The following is a 22,326-nucleotide window of genomic DNA, read 5'->3' as shown; positions in this document are numbered from 1 at the left end:
TCTTTGCCTCTGTGCGGTTTTTTTTTTTTTTAATTAATTAATTAAGTTTTGGCTGCATTGGGTCTTTGTTGCTGCACACAGGCTTGCTCTAGTTGCGGCGAGCGGGGGCCACCCTTTGTTGCGGTGAGCGGGCTTCTCATTGCGGTGGCTTCTCTTGTTGCGGAGCACGGGCTCTAGGCGTGCGGGTTTCAGTAGTTGTGGCACGCGGGCTCAGTAGTTGTGGCTCGTGGGCTCTAGAGCGCAGGCTCAGTAGTTGTGGTGCACGGGCTTAGTTGCTCCGTGGCATGTGGCATCTTCCCAGACCAGGGCTCAAACCTGTGTCCCTTACATTGGCAGGCGGATTCTTAACCACTGCGCCACCAGGAAAGTCCCTTTTTTTTTAAAATAGAACTATTGGGTTCAGTTATCTACTGAAGGTTACCTCTTATTTGCCTTTTTTTGTATGTGTATAGAGTTTGGTTATTTTCTTAAAATATTTTCTTATGAAATATAAAATACTAAAATAAAATATGTGTACAGTTTAAAGAATAATAAAGTGAACATGCATGTACTTACCACCAATCTTAAGAAATAGAGCATTACCAGTTTCCTAGAGGTACCGCATGAGACCAGTCCCAATCATATTTCCCTCCTCCCTCTGGTAACCACCATCCTGAATTTTGTATTAATCATTACCTTGGTTTTCCTTGTGGTTTTGCCATCTGTGTATTTATCCCAAGTTTAGTTTTAGTTTTACTTGCTTCTGAACTGTATGTAAATGGAATCACACTGTATGTGTTCTTCTGTTACTTGCATTTTTCACATAATGCTTTTTCTTTTGGGGGGGATTTAACCATGGTGATGCACAGAGGTGTAGTTTATTTTCCTGCTATCTGAATCGACTGTAGTTTGTTTATGTATTGTAATGTAGACTGGATTGTTGATGAATGGTTCCCATTGGGTTATTAGGAAAATCCTGCTCTGAACATCTTTGTTCATGCTTCATGGTGCACTTGTGCAACTTTTTGAGTAAGCCCTATACCCAGGAATGGAATTGCTGGGATTTAGGGGATGGTTGGAGGCCAGTTAGACTTTACTTGGTAATGCCAAAGTGTTTTCCAAAGTGGCTGTACCAATTTATTTCAACTTATACTCCCACCAATGAGAATTTCACTGGCTCAACCTTCACGCCAACACTTGTATTGTTCAGATTTTAAAATTTGGCATTCTCCATGGGTGTGAAAGAGTTTCTTTTGTAATTTTCATTTTCATGTTCTTGGTAACTAATGAAGCTAAGTATCCTTTCATGTATTTGTGAGCCATTCATGTCCCTTCTTCTGTGAATGTCTGTCTGTTGTGTTGCCTACTTTTTATTAGGGCTCTCTTTTTCTTTTTGATTTTTAGGTTTCCCTGGTATTCTAGATACTAGTCCTTTATTGATTAAATATGTTGCAAACATTTCTCCCCAGTTTGTAGTTTATCTTCCAGTCTCCTTGTAGTGTCTATATAAACAGAAGTTTTTAATTTTAATGTTGTAGAATTTATCGATATGTTCCTTTATGGGTATGCTTTTTGTTTCTTGTTTAAGAAAGTTTTTTGATTTGCTTGTCATAAAGATATTCTCATATAGTGTCTTCTAAAATTTTTATTCTTTTGGGTTTAGCATCTAAGTCTTTAGTCCACCTGGAACTGATTTCTGTGTATTTTATGAGATAGGGGATCCATTTTCATTTTTTTCCCATATGGATAACCTTATCCCGGCTTCATTTATTAAATAGTCCATCCTTTCCCCATGCATTCTGCAGTGCTCACTCTGTCATACATCGTTTACATATACACATGGATCTGTTTCTAGGTTGTCTCTTCAGTTTCACCGATTTACTTGTCTATCATGTGCCAATACCATACTTTCTTAATTACTGCAGCTTTGTATCTTAGAATCAGCTTGTCAAGTTCCATGAATAACGCTTTGATTGGAATTGCTTTGAATCTATTAATCAGTTTTTGGGGAGACTAAAACATTTAGTCTCTTTGCGATAACATGGTGTGACTCTCTAAGTTTTCTTTAATGTCTTTTAATAAAATTTTATAATATGCTCCATAAAAACTTTATACGTCTTTTGCTAGATTTATTGCTTTATTTTTTGAGTTGCTATTGTAAATGGTATTTAAACAATTTTTTATTTTCAGACTCCTTGTTTAAAGTATATAGAAATGTGATTCACTTTTTTATATTGATTTCTGTATACAGCTACCTTGCTAAACTCTATTATTAACTTATGTACAGGTTCTCCCCAGTTTTCAATATAGGCAATAATAGCAGTGCAAATAATAACAGCTAGGATTCTTCTTTTCCAATCTTCATATCTTTCATTTCTTTTTTCTTTTTTGTTATTCTTCTTCATCATATTGTACTGACTAGATCCTCTAGTAAAATACTGAATAGATATGGTGGTAACGTACTTCCCTATCTTACTCTTTATTTTTTAGAAAAAGCTTTCAACAATTCACCATTAAATGTGATGTTTGCTGCAGGCTTTTGTAGATAGCGTGTATCAAGTTAAGAAAGGTTCACGTTATTTGTAGTTTCCCAAGAGTTTCAATCCCAAATGGTCATCAAATTTTATTGCATATTTTCCTCATCTTTTGAGATGACCTTAAGTGTTTTCTCCTTTAACTTTTTAGTGTAATTAATGGCATTTATAAAATTTCTAACTTAAATTAGCCCTTGCACTCATGGGATAAACCTATCTTCATTATGATGCATTATTTAAATAATGATGCTCAATTTGGTTTGCTAACTCTGTGTGTGTGTGTGTGTGTGTGTGTGTGTGTGTGTGTATTGCATGTGCAAGAGAGAGAAACAGAAGACCAAGAGAGAAAGACAGGGAGGGAAGGGAGAGGGAAGGGAAGGGAAGGAGTTTGGCCTATGATTTTCCATTCTCGTACTATCTTTATCTACATTTGTTATCAAGGTTATGCCAACCTGATAAAGTGTATTGGGGGTTGTTGCCTTTTCTGTTCTCTGAAATAGCTTATGTAAGATGGAAACAATCTCATCCGTGGATTTTCAGTAAAGTTCACCCCAGAAGCCATCTTGACTTTTTTCTTTTTGAAATTTTTTAACTATTCATTCAGATTTTCCAATTGCTATACAAGTATTCTAGTTCTCTGTTTCTCCTTGAGTCAGTTTTAATAGATTATATTTTTTTAGAAGTTTGTCCCTTTCATCTAAATTTTCAAAACTTTCTAAAGTTGTTCTTATTTCCTCTTATCTGTTTTCTTCTCTACAGCATCTATAATTTTCTTACTTTACGTTCCTGTGTATTTGTGCTTTCTTGTTTTTGTTTCTTCTTTTTTTGATCAATCTTGCAAGAGAGTATATTTGATTAGTTTATCAAAGAACCAATATTTTACTCTCTTGAATCCTCTCTTTTTGTCTTCTATTTCATTACTTTTTGCTTTTATCTATGTCATTTTATTCCTTCTGTTTTGGGAAATTTGTTATGCTGTTTTTTCTGACTTCTTATGTAGATGCTTAACTGATTAACTCTGGACCTTTCTTCATTTAAGTCTATAACCTTTCCTCCAAATACCTGCTTTGTATGCATCTTCAAGGTTGTGAAATATACTGAATTTTCATTATTATTCCATTCCAAAATTTTCTGATTTTACTCATGAAATATTTAGAAGTGTGTTTCTCCAAGTGTATGGGGGTTTTATGTAATGTCTTTGTTACTGATTTCTAACTTCATTGCATTTCTGTCGGAGAATTTAATTTGTTGAGATTAATTTTATGCCTAGCATGATCATTTTCTTAAATTTTGAAGCTTGAAAGTAAGGTTTATGCTCTGATTGTTACCTGCTAATTTGTATGTCTGTCTGTTGTTGAAACTTGTCAGTTGGGCTGTTTAAGTTTTTATATCCTTAGTGATTTATTTTATCTGTTTAATCTATCAATTTCTGGATTGAAAGGTGTGTGAAAGTCTCTTATTATATTAGTGAACTTGTCAATTTCTTCCTGTCGACCTGTGGTCAGTTTTTACTTTATGATTTGAGGCATGTTATTTGGTGCTATTAGTTTACAATAACTAATATTTTGTCTCCCAGTTATAGCTCCCTGGAGAACTGCAGTGTTTATTATGTAGTAGTCTTCTTTTATCACTGATAATGCCTTTTTGCCTTACAATCTATTTTGTCTGATACTAATATGGAGATCCCAGCTTTCTTTTGGTTAATATTTGCCTGGCATATTTTCTTTCTGTCCTTGAAGGAGTTAATTTTTGTGAACATTGTTTCAATAAACTTTCGATGACTGGTTTCAGATTCAAAGATAACTACAAAATCTTACATTTTTTTGTATACTGAACATTTGATATAACGCTGTGATGGATCAGTAATTTGGGAACCAGTTTAGATGTTTTGGGGGTTTCTGGTCTTATTATTAGGTACGTTGTCCTGTCTGGGTTCCCTGATTCAAGTGTGTCTGTCTCTGACACCCCACTCCACACTGGATCAATCCAGCAGGTCTTTTTAATTTGTCCTATATAACTTCTTTCACTTAAATTCCTCTTTTTGGTGTCACTGCCTTTCCTTTAATTCAGGCCTGTATTTTCTCATTTCCTGCCAGAGTGTCCCCTGTGTTTTCCTTGCCCACAGAGTCTCACTCCCTGTCTTGTTTTTTTCCAACAACGATACCAATCCTGTCATCCTGAAATGCCATTTTGGTCATGGCTGTCCTGCTCAGCAGTTCTCCACAATTGCCCCTTGCCAAGGATAAGAGCCTACATGAATGCCTTAGCTGGGTTCAAGACCCTGTGGGTCCTCTTCCTCATCTTTTCTGCTTCTTCCCTCACTCCTGCTGATTGGGCACCCTCCCTCTCTCCTTCCAGATACACTCAGCATTTCCCAAATTTGCCAAGAGCTTCAGCCCTTCATTGCCTTTGTACATTCCATTTTCTCTACCAGACATGTTACATTTTGCCTGAAGCTTTCTCTAATGACACCAACAAAGTCATCTCTCCATTTTAAGGCTTGAAGCTAACGCTGGCATCACTTGTCTTGGTGATGATCATTGTAATCCAGTCAGTCATAGAGTTGAGATGTCTGGCAAAATCTCCTCCTTTGCCAGCCTTTATTTTGTGGGTCGGTTCCCTGTGCACTGTCGACACTATGTGATTTCTAGTCCTTGGCATGAGGCACTTGGCATGTCTGGAGACTGACTGATGGAGGAGGGGACTGGTTCTACTCTGAAGCACCTTAGATTGTTTGAAAGTTCTCCTTTGAATTGGACTGAAATCTACTTTTTTCTCATTAGTTTTAATTCTGGACCCATATGGAATAATTCCTTTCTCTCTTCAAATACCTGTTTTTATCTGTCTAGGGGATTGCTATTGCATTCCTTCTAAGTCTTCTCGATCAGCCTCTTCTGCCTTTAAATGATTCTTACAGGTCCAAAATTTCTACTTCTTTGCCCTTCCTGGTCTCTCTCTCTTTTTTTAATATTTACTTAGTTATTGATTATTTATTTATTTTGGCTGCACTGGGTCTTAGCTGCGGCATGCATGCAGGATCTAGTTCCCCGACCAGGGATTGAACCCGGGACCCCTGCATTGGGAGTGTGGAGTCTTACCCACTGGACCACCAGGGACGTCCCCCTTCCTGATCTCTTTTTAAAAGGCAAATTGTACTTTGTCAGTGCCTCCCCTCTCCTTTTTGGGGTCAGTACCCTTTTAAAGTATCCTCCAGGTTAAATATAATCCTCCAGGTTTGGCCAGAAAGTAGAAAGGAGCTGTCACTCTCATTTTTTATCACCATTCCTGTATTAATGTGGTCTGGGAGCTCATCTGCTTATAGTTGGAAACCTCAACACACTCCTTATTCCTAGTTTACCATTAACCAAAACCCTTATGATTTTTGTCTCAGACATTGTTGAATTAATTATAATTTGTCTCAGACGTTGTTTAATTATTTACAATTATAATTTCTCATGTATCAGCTATTGAGAACTTTGTCGCCTGGTTTTTACCCTGTTGAATTTGGTTTTGTCCCATGCACCTGCTTTAACCTTTTTGGAACTAGAATCTATCATCCCAGCTATTTCCTGATCTTTTCCTAATCTTTTTACTTTTGTAACACTCTTTGTAAACTTGACTCCTGAAATCCAATAAGTAATCATTTTTGGAGCTTCTTCTGTATGCGAAGCACAGGATGAGGGACCCGGGAACTGAAGAGGAATTAGTAAGGCTTCTGCTCTTAAGGAATTAGAATGAATGTTCTATGTTTTCACCGAAGACAGTGAATACACGTTGAATGAAGAAGTCTGGCTTCAAAACTTTTTACTCTTCCACTAGGTCCCTTCCTTCAGGTTGAAATTAATCTTACCTGTAAGGTCAAATGTGAGTCCAGTCAGCTTTATAACCATACACCCCATGTTCTGTATTTCACCCATAAAGAAGCCACAGGAGACTGTCATATGCCTTCCTAAAACCCAGGCACAATCTTTGCCCAGGGCTCCCAGGCTGAGGCCAGTCCAAGGGATGGCATCCATTTCTGTGAACCCATGCCAGCTCCTGGGGACACCACTTCATCTCCTAATGCGCACAGTTCATGGGTTTTGAGTTCACTGTCTGCAGTTTCATCACTTTCCTTCTTCACCGTCTGAAAGATAAGCAAGATACATTTGCCTCTTTCTTGTCTTCTGTGTGGATGTTGGAGGCTAGAAACATTGTTCTTATTCCCTCTCCAGTTTTTTCTGTGATCTGCAAAATGCCTTTTCTGTTAGTATTAATCTGTGTCACAGTTTTTGCCTTCCATAATGATAGCTGTAATTTTATGGTACTTCCTGGGCCTTTTTCTCTTTTCTTCATCATTTTCATTTTATTGAACAGACAGCCCTTGGTCAAATTGACAGAGAAGCAAACTCCTTCTTCTTCTTGGGACTTCTGAGATATAGTCTGGTCCAAATGAAGCCCTGATTATTCTGTCATCTTAAGCCATGGTCCACAAAGCCAAATCCTGTTTTTGATTTGAAAAGGTTGAGGTTGGAAAGTTGTCCCTTGCCATTAGAAATGTAGAGAGGCCATCGAGTATCATGGTTAAGATTATGGGAGCCAGTTGGGCCAGTTGGCTGGCTTCAGATCTGTATGGCCTTGGACAAGTCATTTAAACTTTCTGTGCCTCAGCTATCCACAAAATTGGTAGAATTAGGCAAATTACATGAGCTGACACATGCAGTATGCTTAGAGCATGTTAGCACAGACTAAGTAGTCAATTAATGGTTTGCAGACAACAAAGTTCCTCCATTGATGCATTGCTTGCTTAACAATGACATTGGCTGAATCAGGCAATTGGTCCATGATAATAATAATAGCTTACTGCATACCAGGCATTGTGCTAAGTGCTTTATATTCATCATGTCTCTTAATCTCATAGGTTTTATATGATTTGGGTTATGTCCCCATTTTATTATGGCCCCAGGTTACAGGTATGGAAACTGAGACTCAAAGAGATGAAGAAACCCAGGCCTGCTTGTCAGAACCTGAGCTCCTAACCACCTTGCTGTGGTCAGTCAGTCCCCTGTCATCTTCCAGAACATTAACCCACCCTCTCTGTTAACACTGCATGCTCTGTCTCTGTTGACGAAGTTCCAGTGTGGTTTCTATTAATGAGCCTTTAGTCTTGCTGGGGAGAAAACATATGCAAATGGCAGAATTAGTGGATTACGGAGAGAATCCGCCTCATTGCCAGTGATACACCGGTGATACAACCGTAAGAAAGATATTGATTCAGGGACTTCCCTGGTGCTCCAGTGGTTGAGAATCCGCCTTCCAGTGCAGGGGACGTGGGTTCGATCCCTAGTCAGGGAACTAAGATTCCACATGCCACGGGGCAACTAAGCCTGCACGCCACAACTAGAGAGCCCACGTGCCACAACTAAGACCCAATGCAGCCAAAAATAAATTAAATAAATAAAATAAAATAAAAGGTATTGATTAAGAGAAGAGGGAACTTGGCGTGGTCTGCAGGGCTGAGTGGGGCATGGGGCTTGACCTGGGAACTAAAGATGGGTAGGGTCTGACCAGGCACAGAGAGAAAGGAGGGAGGTGTGCAAGGGCGGGACACAACTTGAGGCAAATCCCCGAAGTTAAAACAGTTGTGCTGGGAGTGAGAGTAGCGGTAAACTGGTTGCACTGGTGGAGCGGGAATGTGCTGGGGTATATAGAATATGTTAGAGCACTGTGGAGATGCAGCTAAGTCTGCAGCACGTAAGAGTTGCAAGCTGGTGGCCCTTGGGTCACTATTGGTTCTCAGTTTTCTAAAACTTTGAATTGGTTGTCAGCACTTAAAAATTGGAAGATTTTATGTCAAAATCTGGATTTACAGCTGCTCTGGAACTAACGGAGAAGTTCTGGCAGTTGCTGAGCCCACGTCCCCACTTGGTGACAACTGGCCAGAGCTGAGGCCAGCTGTCTCCCCTGTACGGGACAAGGGTGCTCCATTCTGCACAGACCCCCGCCCCTTCCATGCGACTCCATCTGCCTGACTGGTGAGGGCAGCAGAGTTTGTGACCTTGGCCTCATGGATACGGGCTCTGAGACTGGCTCAGAGGACCCTGTCCTTTCTTCCTTTCAAACTGCAGGCTCCATGAGAGCAGAATCCAGGCTTTGCTTGGGCACTGCTGCGCTGCTCGGGCTAGAAAAATGCCCTGCAGATCTCGGGCCCTCAATCAGTGTGGCACGTGGGTGGCAGCAGTGACCACGTTACAGTGGGCTCAGCTTCCGAAGCTGAACACAGACGGATGAGGTGCACAGCAGTCAACCGGGTGGCTCATTTTAAGCCCTGTTTTTAAAAAGGCAAACTGTGGATGACCCTTAAGCAGCAAATAGGCCACTTACGAAGTCGAGAATGGTCTGCGTGTGTGTCAAGGAGAAAACTGCTGGTTGTTCTTTGCTCTGTTTCCAGCCCCATTCCCGGACACGGGGAGGTACGCTCTTGTTCTCTTCTTCAGACACACACTAAACAATAGGAGTAGAAAATGCATCAGGAAGACCTAAGGCACATACTTATTGGCTTCATTCAGCAGGAACAGCAGCACGACCGAGAGCACAGCCAGAGCTCCCGGCCCTGTGCGATTTCACAAATCCTGAAAAACCCTAGTTGCTTTTCATTAGGGATGTGATCTTTCCTCCTGGCTGCGGATGGCAGCTCTCCGCCACGGCTCAGTTTAGCCCGGGTTCTTGTTCTGTTTATTTCTTTCTTTCCCTTTCTTCTGCACGTGGTGTTCCTCTGGGCTCCGTCTGCACGCACCTTGCCATGGGAGCCCCGGAAAAGAAGAAAGTCCACCCGCCTCTCCCCCCGGGCTTGGCTCCAGAAAATCAAAGCCGAGCAGAGGCAGCTCTTCTCCGCCTGCAGCAGGGTCAGCGGATTTGTGTAATGTTTTCTGTGTCAGCTTATCTCTGCCGATTTCTTGTGTTTGTGAGCAAGGGGAGGAAGTGCCGCATCGCCATGGCTGCCTTTTTAAGCAGGTGGGAGCCGCAGCTGTGATCAAAGCCCAGCCCCGCGCTCCCCGCCGACAGCCGTCCCTCCTTTTTTGTCAAGTGTTCCTGGTGGGGCTGGATTCATCCCTTTGGAGTGAGGTGGCTCCACGAAAAAACTTACCCGGATGCCCCCAGAAGGAACGAAAGGAGAAAAGCCCTTACGTCTCTCGCCCCACGTGGGAAGCTTTTTGATCACGTCGTTTGAATCTAACCATAATTAGGCTTTTGCATCCAGTTCTTGTAGGAACACGAAATGCTGTTCAGCCAGCAGGTTTGGTACTCACAGCCATCGAACTGGGGGGTTTCAGTTGTACTGTGTATTCCTGTATTTAGTCAAATGGTATTTTGGAGCCACTTTCTCATTCTTATTTTTAGTAATCAGTAATTTTCGTAGATAGTAATTTGGGTCTGATTGGACATCTTGGCAACTCTTCAGTTCTAATAATAGCAGAGTTTTCGCCTGTATGTCTTGATGCTAAAGTGAACATAGAATTCGTAAGCGATGTCCAACAAACTAATTTTTGAGAGTCATGGTCACTACCTTAAAATAGAGAATAAATTTTAGTTCCCATCCTGATACAAGTATCCTAGAAGGCTTAATTTGCATAAACGTTTTGCCAAGGATTGGATCCCCCAACACAGGAAAGATTCTTCAGTGATTCTCCTGGCTAGTGTGGTCTTCCAGCATCTTGTTTCACGTAGGTAATAAGCCCTCTGAGTACCCAGATGGTGTCACTGCTTCGGTGGGAGCTAGCACACAGCAGGTTGCGTGTTAGAAGCCCTGGCCATCCCCAGGATTTACCCTCTGGCATCAGGCACATGTTGGCCTGTGAGCACTGGTGAAGTGTAGAGAGTCATGCGTACCTGCTTAGCCCACGTGACTGAGGAAAGGATCACACGGGCTCACGCATATGAAAGCGGTTCAGAACCCTCCAGTCTGGTGCCTGTGTGGAATATTAGTGCTCCAGGCTGTGGTAGCCCTGTGCTCTTAGCTTTGTCTAGGCCTCATCTTTGTCACAGAAAGTTAGGGCTTTCGATTCGATCTTGGTAGTCGAATTTTGTATTCATAGCCATGTGAGGCTATTTTAGTGTAGATTAATTAAAATAAAATAAGATTTAGGATTCAATTCCTCGGTCACGCTGGACATTTCAAGTGCTCAGTTGCCACATGTGGCTCGTGGCTACCATGTTAGATAGTACAGATCTAAAACATTTCCATCATTACGTAAAGCTCTGCCAGACGACCCTGGGCTCAGTTATCTATCAGGTTCCCTCCAACCTGCGTTTGTGCAGACTTCAACAGAGTGGCTTGCTCAGTCCTTAAAGGAGAATTAATTGTGCCTTTAATGCCCCATCCTCCACCCGTACCAGGGGCGTGGATCTGCTGTAATCTGTGCCCTTGTGTCCCTGGTGGCTGAGCAGGAGACCTTCCTATGGCATCTTTCACAGCTTCTTAGCAGAGAAAAGTTAGCTGTAGAAAGATACGTTCTTGAGCCCTTACGTAATTTTATCTAGCTTATATTTATAGTATGAAATACTATAAAATTCTGGCTTGGCCAGAATTTTTCTCTTCTTTTACTAAACCTCTGGGTCTTCCTTTTTAGAAATAAGATAGCCCGTTGTCATTTTCCTTGAACGTGGGACAGCACAGATTGGGTGTCAGGCTCAGGTGAGTGGAAGGTAGGAGAAGCAGTTTTCTAGGCATGGATACACGATCTGGAGATTAGAGACAGCTACGTGGGAATTGACATCGACGTGGCTTTCAGGCTGGGAGTAGGGGTTGGATGTGAGTATTGTACCAAGTTCAGTGGGCTGGAGGTTCAAGCCAGGAAGAAATGGACTAAGTAAAAAGCAAGAATAAAGCCAGGTCTCACACTTTAGGCTATTCAATGTATTTGGTCCCTTATGTCACCTTTCAGTGAGGTCTTCTCTAAACACGTAAAAAATTGAATCCCCTCTGTCCTTAGCACTCCTGGGCCACTTTTCAGCTCTGTTTTTTCCATAGCAGTTATACCATCTAGCACACTCTGTATTTACTTAGTTTCTGTTCGTTGTCTATCTTGTCCTAAACAAGAGTATAAGCTCCATGAGCATGAGGGTCCTTATCTGTTTTGCTCAGTGCTTGGGCACATAGTACTTTCAGTAGATATTGAATGAATGAATGAATGAGAAATGCGTCTGCCGCGTTGTTTCAGTGAGACCTGGAGGTAGAGGTTACTTGTAGGAGAGGCCCATACTCGAGGTAAGGAAGCAATGGGTGGAGGGCAGGGCGGGGCCAGGGCAGGCACGGGGTGGGGGCTGACGGGGCTGGAGAGGGAGTCAGGGAGGAGCAGACTTCTGGAGCCTGGCCTTGGGAGAGATCTCTGCAGAGGTTGAAGATTTTGTGCAAGAAAGCAGCTGATCCCAGCTTTGTAGAATCGGTGCTGGGAGATGAGATGTTTCTGAGAACGAGCCTCAGGATCAAGCGGGCCTAGAAGAAAGGCCACGGAGAGAACTCTTGAGCCAAAGGGCCATTAGAGAAGGGCTCCTCGCACCTTTGAGCTGGAGCCAAGGTTGCTGAGTGGCTGCAGGCTGAAGCTTGAGAGCTGACCCAGGAGCGGGGGAGAGCCTCATGCCAGTCCCAGCCTGCCAGCTGTTTGGTCAGATTGAGTCAGCGATGCTAAGAGCTGTAAAGCGTAAGGTGCTCATAATCGTCGCTCCGACGCGGTCACGGCTGTCTGAAGCAGTGCTTCTCAGACTTCACTGAGCATCCAGGTCCCCTGGGAGCTTGTTGAAATTGCAGATTCTGAGTCAGGGGTCTGGGACGGGCCCTGGGCTTTTGCAGTTCTCACAAGTGCTGGCACGATACTGCTGCTGGTCCAGGGACGCCACTTTAAGTAGCAAGGCTTTACTAAGGAGAGAAACTAATCTGTGTCATCGATATCAATTACCTTTATTAAAACTATTCTAAAATTCTCCTTGGATAGGCTAGGGACTGTCACTTAAGGATGTTCCGATAGACAAATGCTTTTCACTGTAGTTGAACTGAAGTAGTTTTTGAGAGAACATAAGCAAGCATTAAGAAAATTGGCCTTCCCCAATTTTGATTTTCTGTAGATGAACGCTTGTCAGCACTGATGTCCAGTCTGGCTTTCGAATCCAAGGCTTCCTAGGGCAGTTCTTGAAAGTCCAAGCCTGAGCAGACTTTTACGTCCATTCCCTACATGCGAGAGGTGGTTGTGCCCAGCAGGGGGTGGTGTGTGTGCTGAGCCGCTGACCAGCTGGTCTTGACAGGGGCCTGGATCGGGGTTAGAAGTCTGCTCTTGTGCGAAGCAAATGGACTCGAGGACACAGGGAGGGGGAAGGGGAAGCTGGGACGAAGTGAAAGAGTGGCATGGACATATGTACACTACCAAATGTAAAATAGATAGCTGGTGGGAAGCAGCCACATAGCACAGGGAGATCAGCTCGGTGCTTTGTGACCACCTAGAGGGGTGGGATAGGGAGGGTGGGAGGGAGATGCAAGAGGGAGGAGATATGGGGATATATGTATATGTATAGTTGATTCACTTTGTTGTACAGCGGCAACTAACACAACAATGTAAAGTAATTATACTCCAATAAAGATATTAAAAAAAAACAAAAAAACTAATGGAATTTGACCTGTGCGTTGTGAACTTGCTTTGCAATGGTAACTCCTTTATCCTTTCCATTTTCTCCCTTCTGCAATGAGAATGTCTTTTCTACGCCTGTCCAACCATTGTATTTTGCAACAGATAACTTGTTTTTTAGTTTCACAGGTCTGTGGACAGAGAGGAATTTACCCCAGGATGGAGCATACCCGGAGTCTCACCTAAACCTGACTGAGATGAGATTTAGATGAGATTTTGGACCTAGAATTGATGTTGGCATGGATTGAGACCTTGGGGATGTTGAGATGGGTGAATGTATATTGCATGTGTCACAGCCGTGAATTGGGGGGGCTAGAAGACAGGCTGCACTGGGTTGGATAGTGCCGCTCCAATTCATATCCTTCTCAGAACCCTAGAATGTGACTTCATCTGGAAATAGGGTTGTCGTAGATATAAATTATTGTTAAGATGGGGTCATATTGGTGTAGGATGGACCCTTAATCCAGTATGACTGGTATTCTTACGAGGAGAAGAGACACAGAGACACATCCAGAGGGAAGACAACCATGCGAAGAAACAGACAGATAGACACACAGAGAGAATGGCAGGTGGTGACAGAAGCAGAGTTTAAGAGTGATGTGTCTATAAGTCAAGGATTCCTGGCAACACCTGAAGCTAAGAGAAAGGCATGGAACAGATTCTCCCCTCTGAGCCCTCAGAAGGAAGCAGCCCTGCTGATACCTTGATTTTGGACTTCTAGCCTCTAGAGCTGTAAGAGGATAAATTTCTGCTGTTTGAAGCCACCGAGTTTGTGGTAGTTTGTTATGACAGTCACTGGAAACTAATACAGGGAGTTTCCGGAAAATTATTCTAATGATCCATGGACTAGGTGTTGTTTTTCATAATCCAGCCCCAAAGAATGGTATTAAGTCAAGTTGAAAATAGGATGAAAAATTATTTCATCGGCCCAAACTCAATATGGCATAAATGACTCTTTTTTTTTTTAACATCTTTATTGGAGTATAATTGCTTTACAATGGTGTGTTAGTTTCTGCTTTATAACAAAGTGAATCAGCTATACATATACATATATCCCCATATCTCCTCCCTCTTGCATCTCCCTCCCACCCTCCCTATCCCATCCCTCTAGGTGGTCACAAAGCACTGAGCTGATCTCCCTGTGCTATACAGCTGCTTCCCACTAGCTATCTATTTTACATTTGGTAGTGTATATATGTCAATGCTACTCTCACACTTTGTCCCAGCTTACCATTCCCCCTCCCTGTGTCCTCAAGTCCATTCTCTATGTCTGCGTCTTTATTCCTGTCCTGCCCCGAGGTTCAGAACCATTTTTTTTTTTTTTTTTTTAGATTCCATATATATGTGTTAGCATACGTTATTTTCTTTCTGACTTACTTCACTCTTTATGACAGACTCTAGGTCTATCCACCTCACTACAAATAACTCAATTTCGTTTCTTTTTATGGCTGAGTAATATTCCATTGTATACATGTGCCACAATTTCTTTATCCATTCATCTGTCGATGGACACTTAGGTTGCTTCCATGAATGACTCTTACCTTGCAGTATTTTCTGTATGTCAGATGACATACAGAATCGGTAATTTCTTGTTCAAAGAGATCAGTTGTTTCTGTTAATGACTGAGATGGAAATGTTTTTTACTCTTAGAGAGTAAGGGCAGGCAGTTCTGTGTTCATCTGTGCATCAATTGCTGTTTGTCTTTCAAGGCACTTTTCAGAGTAGAGTTTCACTAGCAACTTCTACCTAAAGCTAATGCATTACCTTGTATTTAGATCAGGTTGCATAAATGTATTTTGGGCAGGGGAGTTTGAAGTTTGGAACTGGTTCTTTTCAATAGAGAAGAATTATGATCATATGTCATTATCATCATTGCCTTTTGAAAAGAAAGTTGATATACTGTTTGTTCCCAGAAAGAACCCGAGTGTGTGTTTGTGTGTGTGTGTGTCTGTGCTTTGAAATTAAAAGGCCAAGTCAGCGTATTCCATCAGCCAGTATGAAATGTGTCTGGAGTGGCCTCACTGGAGTCCTGTCCTACATTATCAGTTGCTGGCTCTAGTGTCAGTATGTCATGCCTGGCAGGTTAGCAGGTTTTGGCAGAGGAAATGAAACCTAGTCAGTTACTACAAGATTTATAGTAGGCCTGCTATTGCAGGAAGTGGTGAAAAGTTGATTGATAGTTTGAGACAAAACTCTACAGCAAGAAACAGGATGTATGCTTTCTATTTATACCTAGTTTTCTTTTTCCTGCATTTCAGGGCTCCTTTTGCACTTTGTTTTGGCTGTTTCATAAGGCTACGGTTCCCTTTATTTTTTTACCCCTAAATTCAGTCACCAAATATAAAATAATTGAGGAAATTTTATATCAGCTTAGCCACAGTAAAGGCATATACCCTCAGCTGTTACTATTACTCTTTCATGGCAGTTGGATTTACTGTAACTTGTCAGAAGGCAGTCTTTAATTTAAAAAAAATTCCTCCAGATAGGATCTTATTTCACATCTATAAACAGAATGGAAGAGTTTTTTTTTTTTTTAAAGCTACATGGCAGGATTACATTTCCAAAAATTTTCTAAGAAAAACCTGTGTTGAGTATAATTCTATTAAAATATGACATTAGTACAATCTATCATGTGTCTTTTAAATGCTGAATCTCTTCACTCTGTAATTAATACATCTTAACAGGTAGGAGTTCTTCACTTAGATATAAAATATATACTATAAGTACAACTAGTAACTCAGCGTATGTGTTCATTGAGTATATCCACATGTACCTGGTTTTTGTAAGCGTTCAGGTTAACTAATAATGTCATTTGACAAGGCTTTTTGACATGACCTAGCCTGGTCTGTTTTGAGTGTGACAGTGAAAAACCACTAACTGCGTTAAATGAGGTGTTTTCTGAAATGGAAAGGCCATTACAGAGTTAGATTCTAGAATTTACAAGGAGTGGCAGAGTTAAAACCAACTCCAATTGTGCCAGTGTTTGAAAGAACAAAGAGGCTACTCTTTCATGGCTTAATTTTTTTCTCCAGAGGAATAATTTCCTTTTCTGTGAACAGTGACTGCTAAGTTATCTGTGTAAAATAATTGAATAGAAACAAACCCAACTTTCATTCCTCAGGCTGTTGGGTCATATTCTACACCAATGATATTTTGAACATTTTAATTAGTTTTTTATCCCAGCATTCTTTAAGAAGAGAGGTCAAAATGCTTCTTCTGTAAAGTTTCTATCAGAAGTTTAATATCAATTTGGGAAACTAGACAGCTTGAGGTAGTAAAAGTGGGATAATAAGAAATATAGGGGCTTCCCTGGTGGCGCAGTGGTTAAGAATCCACCTGCCAATGCAGGGGATACGGGTTCGAGCCCTGGTCTGGGAAGATCCCACATGCCGCGGAGCAACTAAGCCCGCGCGCCACAACTACTGAAACCCGGGTGCCTAGAGCCCGTGCTCTGCAACAAGAGAAGCCACCGCAATGAGAAGCCCGTGCACCGCAACAAAGAGTAGACCCCGCTCCACTCAACTAGAGAAAGCCTGCGCGCAGCAGCAAAGACCCAACGCAGCCAAAAATAAAATAAATAAATAAATTTATTTAAAAAAAAAAAAAAAGAAAGATGAATCAGGGTGGCAAGGAATAAAAAAAGAAACATATAATCCATTTTTTACACACATTATATAAATGGGTCATTTTAAACATAATATAGTGCTAAAAGTGAGAAACAAACTTTTCTCTGAAGAATAAAAAGTCATCTCAGCTGGTAAGAGGCACGAGTTTCTGTTTGGGTCCTGTGCCTCATCCTTGCCGCTTTCCTGCCTGTTAGAGTTGACACTTTTTAGTCCCAGCATTGTGAGGGATGCTTTCTGAAAAGAGCCAAGATGACAGGTAGGGAGCTTTGAAATTCCAAATTTATGCAGTTATAAGTGATAGATGTAATATTTTTATAGTAGACAATAACAAAAATACAAATAATTTTAACTTGAGTAGATATATCTACTGTATTCACGAATATCCGCAAAAATAATTCACATTTTTTCCCCTGGGATTCTACGACCTCTGTAGGTAAAGCTTAGATGTATACTCCATTTAAGATTGCTGAGCTAAAGGAACCAGTCATAGTTTCTCTGGAGAATTCTGGGCCTTAGGCAAGTCAGAACTTGCTCCTTTGAGGTGTTGAGTGGTATCACGTTGGGAAGGAATCAAGAATGTGGGCTTAAGAAGGGAAGCTTTTCAGAGCCTGGGAATTCCTGGGAGGCCCTGTGGTGGAGAAGAGAGAGTGCGGGAGCTCAGAGGCCTGGGCTTCCCGTCCTGACTGCCCCTCATCAGCGGGGTGAACTTCAGCTGGTCTCTTAACCTCTCCAAGCTTCTGTTTCACCATCTGTCACGTGGGGATAGAAATGAAGCTGATTCATAGGGTTGTCGTTAGGAGCAAGTGCAGTGAGACGTTTGCGGAACGTCGTCCTTCATATAGTGTCGAAAGTGTTTATCATGGCTCTTAAACATGTGAGGTGCGTGGTTACTGAAGTGTAAAGGCTTTTATGTCAGATTTTTATCTTGCATATGATAATTTAATGCAAGGCATTGTCTTCTTTCCCAAGTTCATGGCTCTTTAGCTCTTAAAGCTGTGTGTCATTACCCAGAGAGGACCTTTTTCAGTGAGAAAGATGGCAGTGAACTAGTCCTTAGGCTGGCAGGGCCTCGCAGGAAGGAGGTTTTAAACTGGTCCACTGGCTCTGACCAGATCCGTGGCCACTGGTAGCCAAGGTTTCAAGATATATGGTGGACATCATCCACAGCTGTCTTGGACATGGATGTAGATTATATTGCAATCATCTTACTTCATAACTGTGTTTTTAAAGATGTCTCAAACCCACCAGAGTTCACTCAGAGTTATAGCCCTTTGGGAATCATTCACCAACTCTAGTGGATCTCATCCAGGTTTTCCTCTCTACCCCGGACCATCTTTCCTTTTCGAAGCTCTGGCAATTCCAGCACCAAGACATAGGGTTTTCCTCATTTACGAGAAAGTTGTGCATCCATGACGGCCATTGTCCTTGTCCTACCCTCCCTTGGACACTGACTGCAGTGGAAGCTTCGGGTCCTGGTTACACTTGTGGAGGGCCGGGGGCGGGGCGCGGAAGCTCATTGTTGCGTTAAGTATTTTGAGACAAAGGGGTCTCAGGTACATCCAGGCACGTAGATGAAAGTCCCCAAGTCCCCGTCTATCACTTTAGCTCTATTGAAATGAAGCCTCATTTCCCCAGTATTATGGGATGGACTTCGCTTTGACGAATGAACTTATCCTGTGAACTCACCTCATCCAGTTTGTGTCAAGCCACTCATTTAATCTTTGGAGCTAGGGAAACCCAGAAGACATGTCACTCATTGCCACTTTTTTTCACTTGTCACACCAGATTTTCCTCTATGGAACAGCAAAGATATCGTTTTTGGAGAACTGCAGTATGCTTTACACGTTGCTTCAGAAACAGAACTACTAAAATGAATCCAAGTTAATGAAAAAGTTTATCTGTTCAGTATAATATAATGTTATAAATGTGGCAAAAATATCCTCTGAAATAGCATGATATGGTTTTCTGCTAAAAATAAAAAGCACTCCATGTCGCTCTCTGATACTGCTTTTTTTTTTCTTTTTTAGTTAAAAAATTTGAATAGGTATTCCATTCACATAGGTTTAAAGATGAACAATAGTGCTTGGTTCAGCAGCACAGATACTAAAATTGGAACAATACAGAGAAGATTAGCATGGCCCCTGTGCAAGGATGACACGCAAATTTGTGAAGTGTTCCATATTTTTATATTGTGTGATATTGCTTATATGTGGAATCTAAAAAAAGGGTACAAATGAGCTTATTTACAAAACAGAAATAGAGTCACAGATGTAGAAAACAAAGTTACGGTTAACAAGGGGGAAGCGGGGGGAGGGATAAATTGGGAGATTGGGATTGACATATACACACTACCATATATAAAACAGATAACTAATAAGGACCTACTGTATAGCACAGGGAACTCTACTCAATACTCTCTAACGACCTATATGGGAAAGGAATCTAAAAAAGAGTGGATATATGTATAACTGATTCACTGTGCTGTACAGCAGAAACTAACACAGCATTGTAAATCAACTATACTGTAATGAAAATTTTAAAAATAAAAAATAAAAACCAATATGCGGTGACAAGTCTCCCTCTCACCATCATCTTCCATCTTTCCAGCTCCTGCAGTGCCCCCCTCCACATAAATATTAGTGTTTTCTGTAGCTCTCCAGAGTTCATGGATAAGTGTACAAGCAAATAAAATATGTTTTTATTTCTTTCCTTTGTTGTGTGTGTTTAACATAGAAGGCAGCATATACATATGGCAGGCCTTTTGTTGTTAAACAATATATCTGGGTTAGCCCCTGGAGAGCCTCATCCGTTACATAGCTGTAGACTTTTCCCTCGTGTGGATATGCCATAGCCATGTGCCACGTTGATGGACATTTGGGTGTTTCTTATTTTGGAGTATTAGAAACAATGCCACAGTAAATAGTACCTTGGGCCTGCGTCGTGTAGCCTACGTGTTTAATTTCCAGATGCGGGTTTGCTTGCGTCAAGGGTATGTACGTTTTCAGTTTTGAAAGGTATTGCCGGGTTCTCCTTCATCAGGACTGTAGCTGTTAACTCTCTCACCAGCAGTGTATGAAAGCGCCTTTCCTCCACAGCCTTGCTGGCAGTGTTACCAAATGTTTGGATTTTTGCCAATCTGATAAATGAAAAATATATCTCAGCACGACTTTAATTTGTATTTCTCTTATTTGACTGAAGTTGTTGAACATATTTTCATATATTTAAGAGCCATTTGTATTTCTTTGTATGAGAATTGTCTGCTTGTGTCTTTTGCCCATTTTCCTGATGGATTATTATTTGCATTTTTAAGAACTCTGTTAGAGGAACTAGGCCTTGTTTTGTGATATGAATTGCAAATATTTTTCTCAATTTTGCATTAGCCTTTTGACTTTTCCTGTAATTTTTTTTTTCTTTTTGCCCTACAGAACTTGTTGATTTTTATTAGTTGAATTTATCAATCTTTGCCTTTCTTTTGTGGCTTCTGGATTTTGAGTCCTAGTTAGAAAGGCCTTCCTCATTCTAGGCTCATGAGGGAAATCTACTGCGTTTCCTTGTAATACTTGGTTCCTTTTTTCCATTCGTATCATTGATCTGTTTGGGGATTCATCCTGTGTGCCATATGAAGTATGGATCCAACTTTATTTTGTTATCTCTTTAAGCTGTGGACCCTGTTATCCCCAGACCAGTTAATGAACAGTCCTAACATTTCTTCTTAAAATGGTCTTCAAGGTCCAGAAAGTTGGCAGCTCTTGCGGAAGCCTTAAAGAAGGCATCCCCGAGCAAGGCCCAGCTGGGGTTGGAACTGCAGGAACTGGAAGCGGCGGCACTCTTGGTCCAGGAGGAAGAAGCTGCATCGAAAGCAGGAGCCCGATGCACTTCCGGGCAGCAGACGCCTTCCTCCAGCTCTGAGACAAGCGATTCGGAGGAATCAGAGAGCAGCATGTCATCTGAGACCGAGAACTCAGCCTCGGAACACGAGGAGCCCAGAGGTGGTGAATCGGAGGCAGGGCCTTCCTGGCTCGGTCCCTTTGTTGAGGAAAGCAGCACGGCCCTGCTTCCTGACCACGGTGGGATGTGCAGAAGCGTGGTCCTCCCAGGATCTGATGATGGTCAGGGACAGCCGCTCGCCTCTCCCCGGGCTCCTGGGGCATCTGAGCCTCTAATCCAGGAGCTTGGAGAACAACTGGAGACTTTGGTTCAGATTTCTGAGCCCAAGGGCTCTGCTGCTGGACAGCGTGCTGAAGAGAGACAGCCGGCAGACACCCAAGAATTGACTCTGAGCGGTCTCATACGTTATTGAGAATTACGTCAGATCTGGTTTTGTTGACCGAATGAGATTTCTTCATTTTCACTTTGTACTTTTCCTTAGTGTATACAACATTGTTTGTCAGTGAGCTAATGTTGACACCAGTCGGTTTTCTTGTTGCACCTTTAAAAATAAAGTTCTAAAGTTTTTCTTAAAGCAAAGTGTAATTAATATTTGGAGATGAGAATAATAGTTCTGCCAGAATCTCTAGAAGGTAGAGCCCTAAAATATTTTGAATAGCTTTACAGAGATCCGCAGGACATACAGTAAGCCGCAAACATCTTAAGCAGATAGTGTGATAAGTGTTGACAGATACATATACCAAATAAAACCAGTACTGCCGTTGAGATGCTGTACTTACCCCCCATCTCCAAGTGTCCTGCTGCCCCTTCGTCACCCCTCTCCCGCCCCCGCCTCTGCACGCCACCCACCCCCATTCCCCAGGCAAGCCTCCGTCTTCTCCGTCACTGTACGTTAGTTTGCATTTCCTAGAATTTAATATAAATTGAATCGTATAACATGTACTCTTCTTTGTCAGGCTTATTTCATTCAGTATAATTATTATGAGATACGTTGATGTAGCATGTATCGAGGTTTTGGGGTGTTTTTTTCCCCATATCTGAGTAGTATTTCATTAAATGGACATTTGGGTTGTTTCCAGCTTTCAGCTGTTCCAAATAAAGCTGTTATGAACATTTGTGTGCAAGTCTTTGTGTGGACATATGCTCTTATTTCTCTTAGGTAAATATCTAGGAGTGGAATGACAGAGCCGTATGGTAGGTGTATGTTTAACAGTTGAAGAAACCGCCAAACTGTTTTCCAAAGTGGCTGTACCGTTTAGCACGCCCACCAGCAGCCTGTGAGAGCTCCGCTTCTTCCTCATTCTTGTCATCACTTGGTGTGGTCCATTTTTAACATTTTTACCATTTTAATAGGTGTGAAGTGGTATCTCCTGGTTTTATTTTGCGTTTTTAAGACTTGTTATGTTGAGCGTCTTTTCACATGCGTATTTGTCATCCACATATCTTTGGTGATGTGTCTGTTCAGATCTCTTGCCAACTTTTTTAAGCTGGGTTGCTTTTCTTATTTTTGAGTGTGGAGGGTTCTTTATAAATTCTAGATACAAATCCCCAGGGGAGTCATCCTCGCATGCCTGATAATCTTTGATTGGATAAACATTGTGAATTTTACCTCGTTGGGTACTGGATATGTCTTCTTATAAATAT

General features: G+C 41.7%; 1 protein-coding gene and 1 non-coding gene across 2 annotated transcripts in view; both read left to right on the top strand.

The window, feature by feature from the left end:
• The window catches only part of SHQ1 (SHQ1, H/ACA ribonucleoprotein assembly factor), an 89,981-nt gene extending 68,186 nt beyond the window's left edge, over nucleotides 1–21,795 (top strand). Inside the window, 2 exon segments of the mRNA XM_059937710.1 lie at nucleotides 20,524–21,027; nucleotides 21,029–21,795. Of these exon segments, the coding sequence (XP_059793693.1) occupies nucleotides 20,524–21,027; nucleotides 21,029–21,068 (544 nt within the window). The 3' untranslated portion in view covers nucleotides 21,069–21,795.
• Nucleotides 18,874–18,980, top strand: LOC132375518 (U6 spliceosomal RNA). Its single transcript, XR_009506062.1, has one exon. It is a non-coding gene; the product is annotated as a U6 spliceosomal RNA (small nuclear RNA).
• Nucleotides 21,796–22,326: the final 531 nt, after the last annotated feature.

This window comes from Balaenoptera ricei, chromosome 11, assembly GCF_028023285.1.
Source record: "Balaenoptera ricei isolate mBalRic1 chromosome 11, mBalRic1.hap2, whole genome shotgun sequence".
NCBI classification, from domain to species: domain Eukaryota; kingdom Metazoa; phylum Chordata; class Mammalia; order Artiodactyla; family Balaenopteridae; genus Balaenoptera; species Balaenoptera ricei.
The sequence above is the reverse complement of the archived record's forward strand: the minus strand, read 5'-3'. Positions and strand labels throughout refer to the sequence as shown.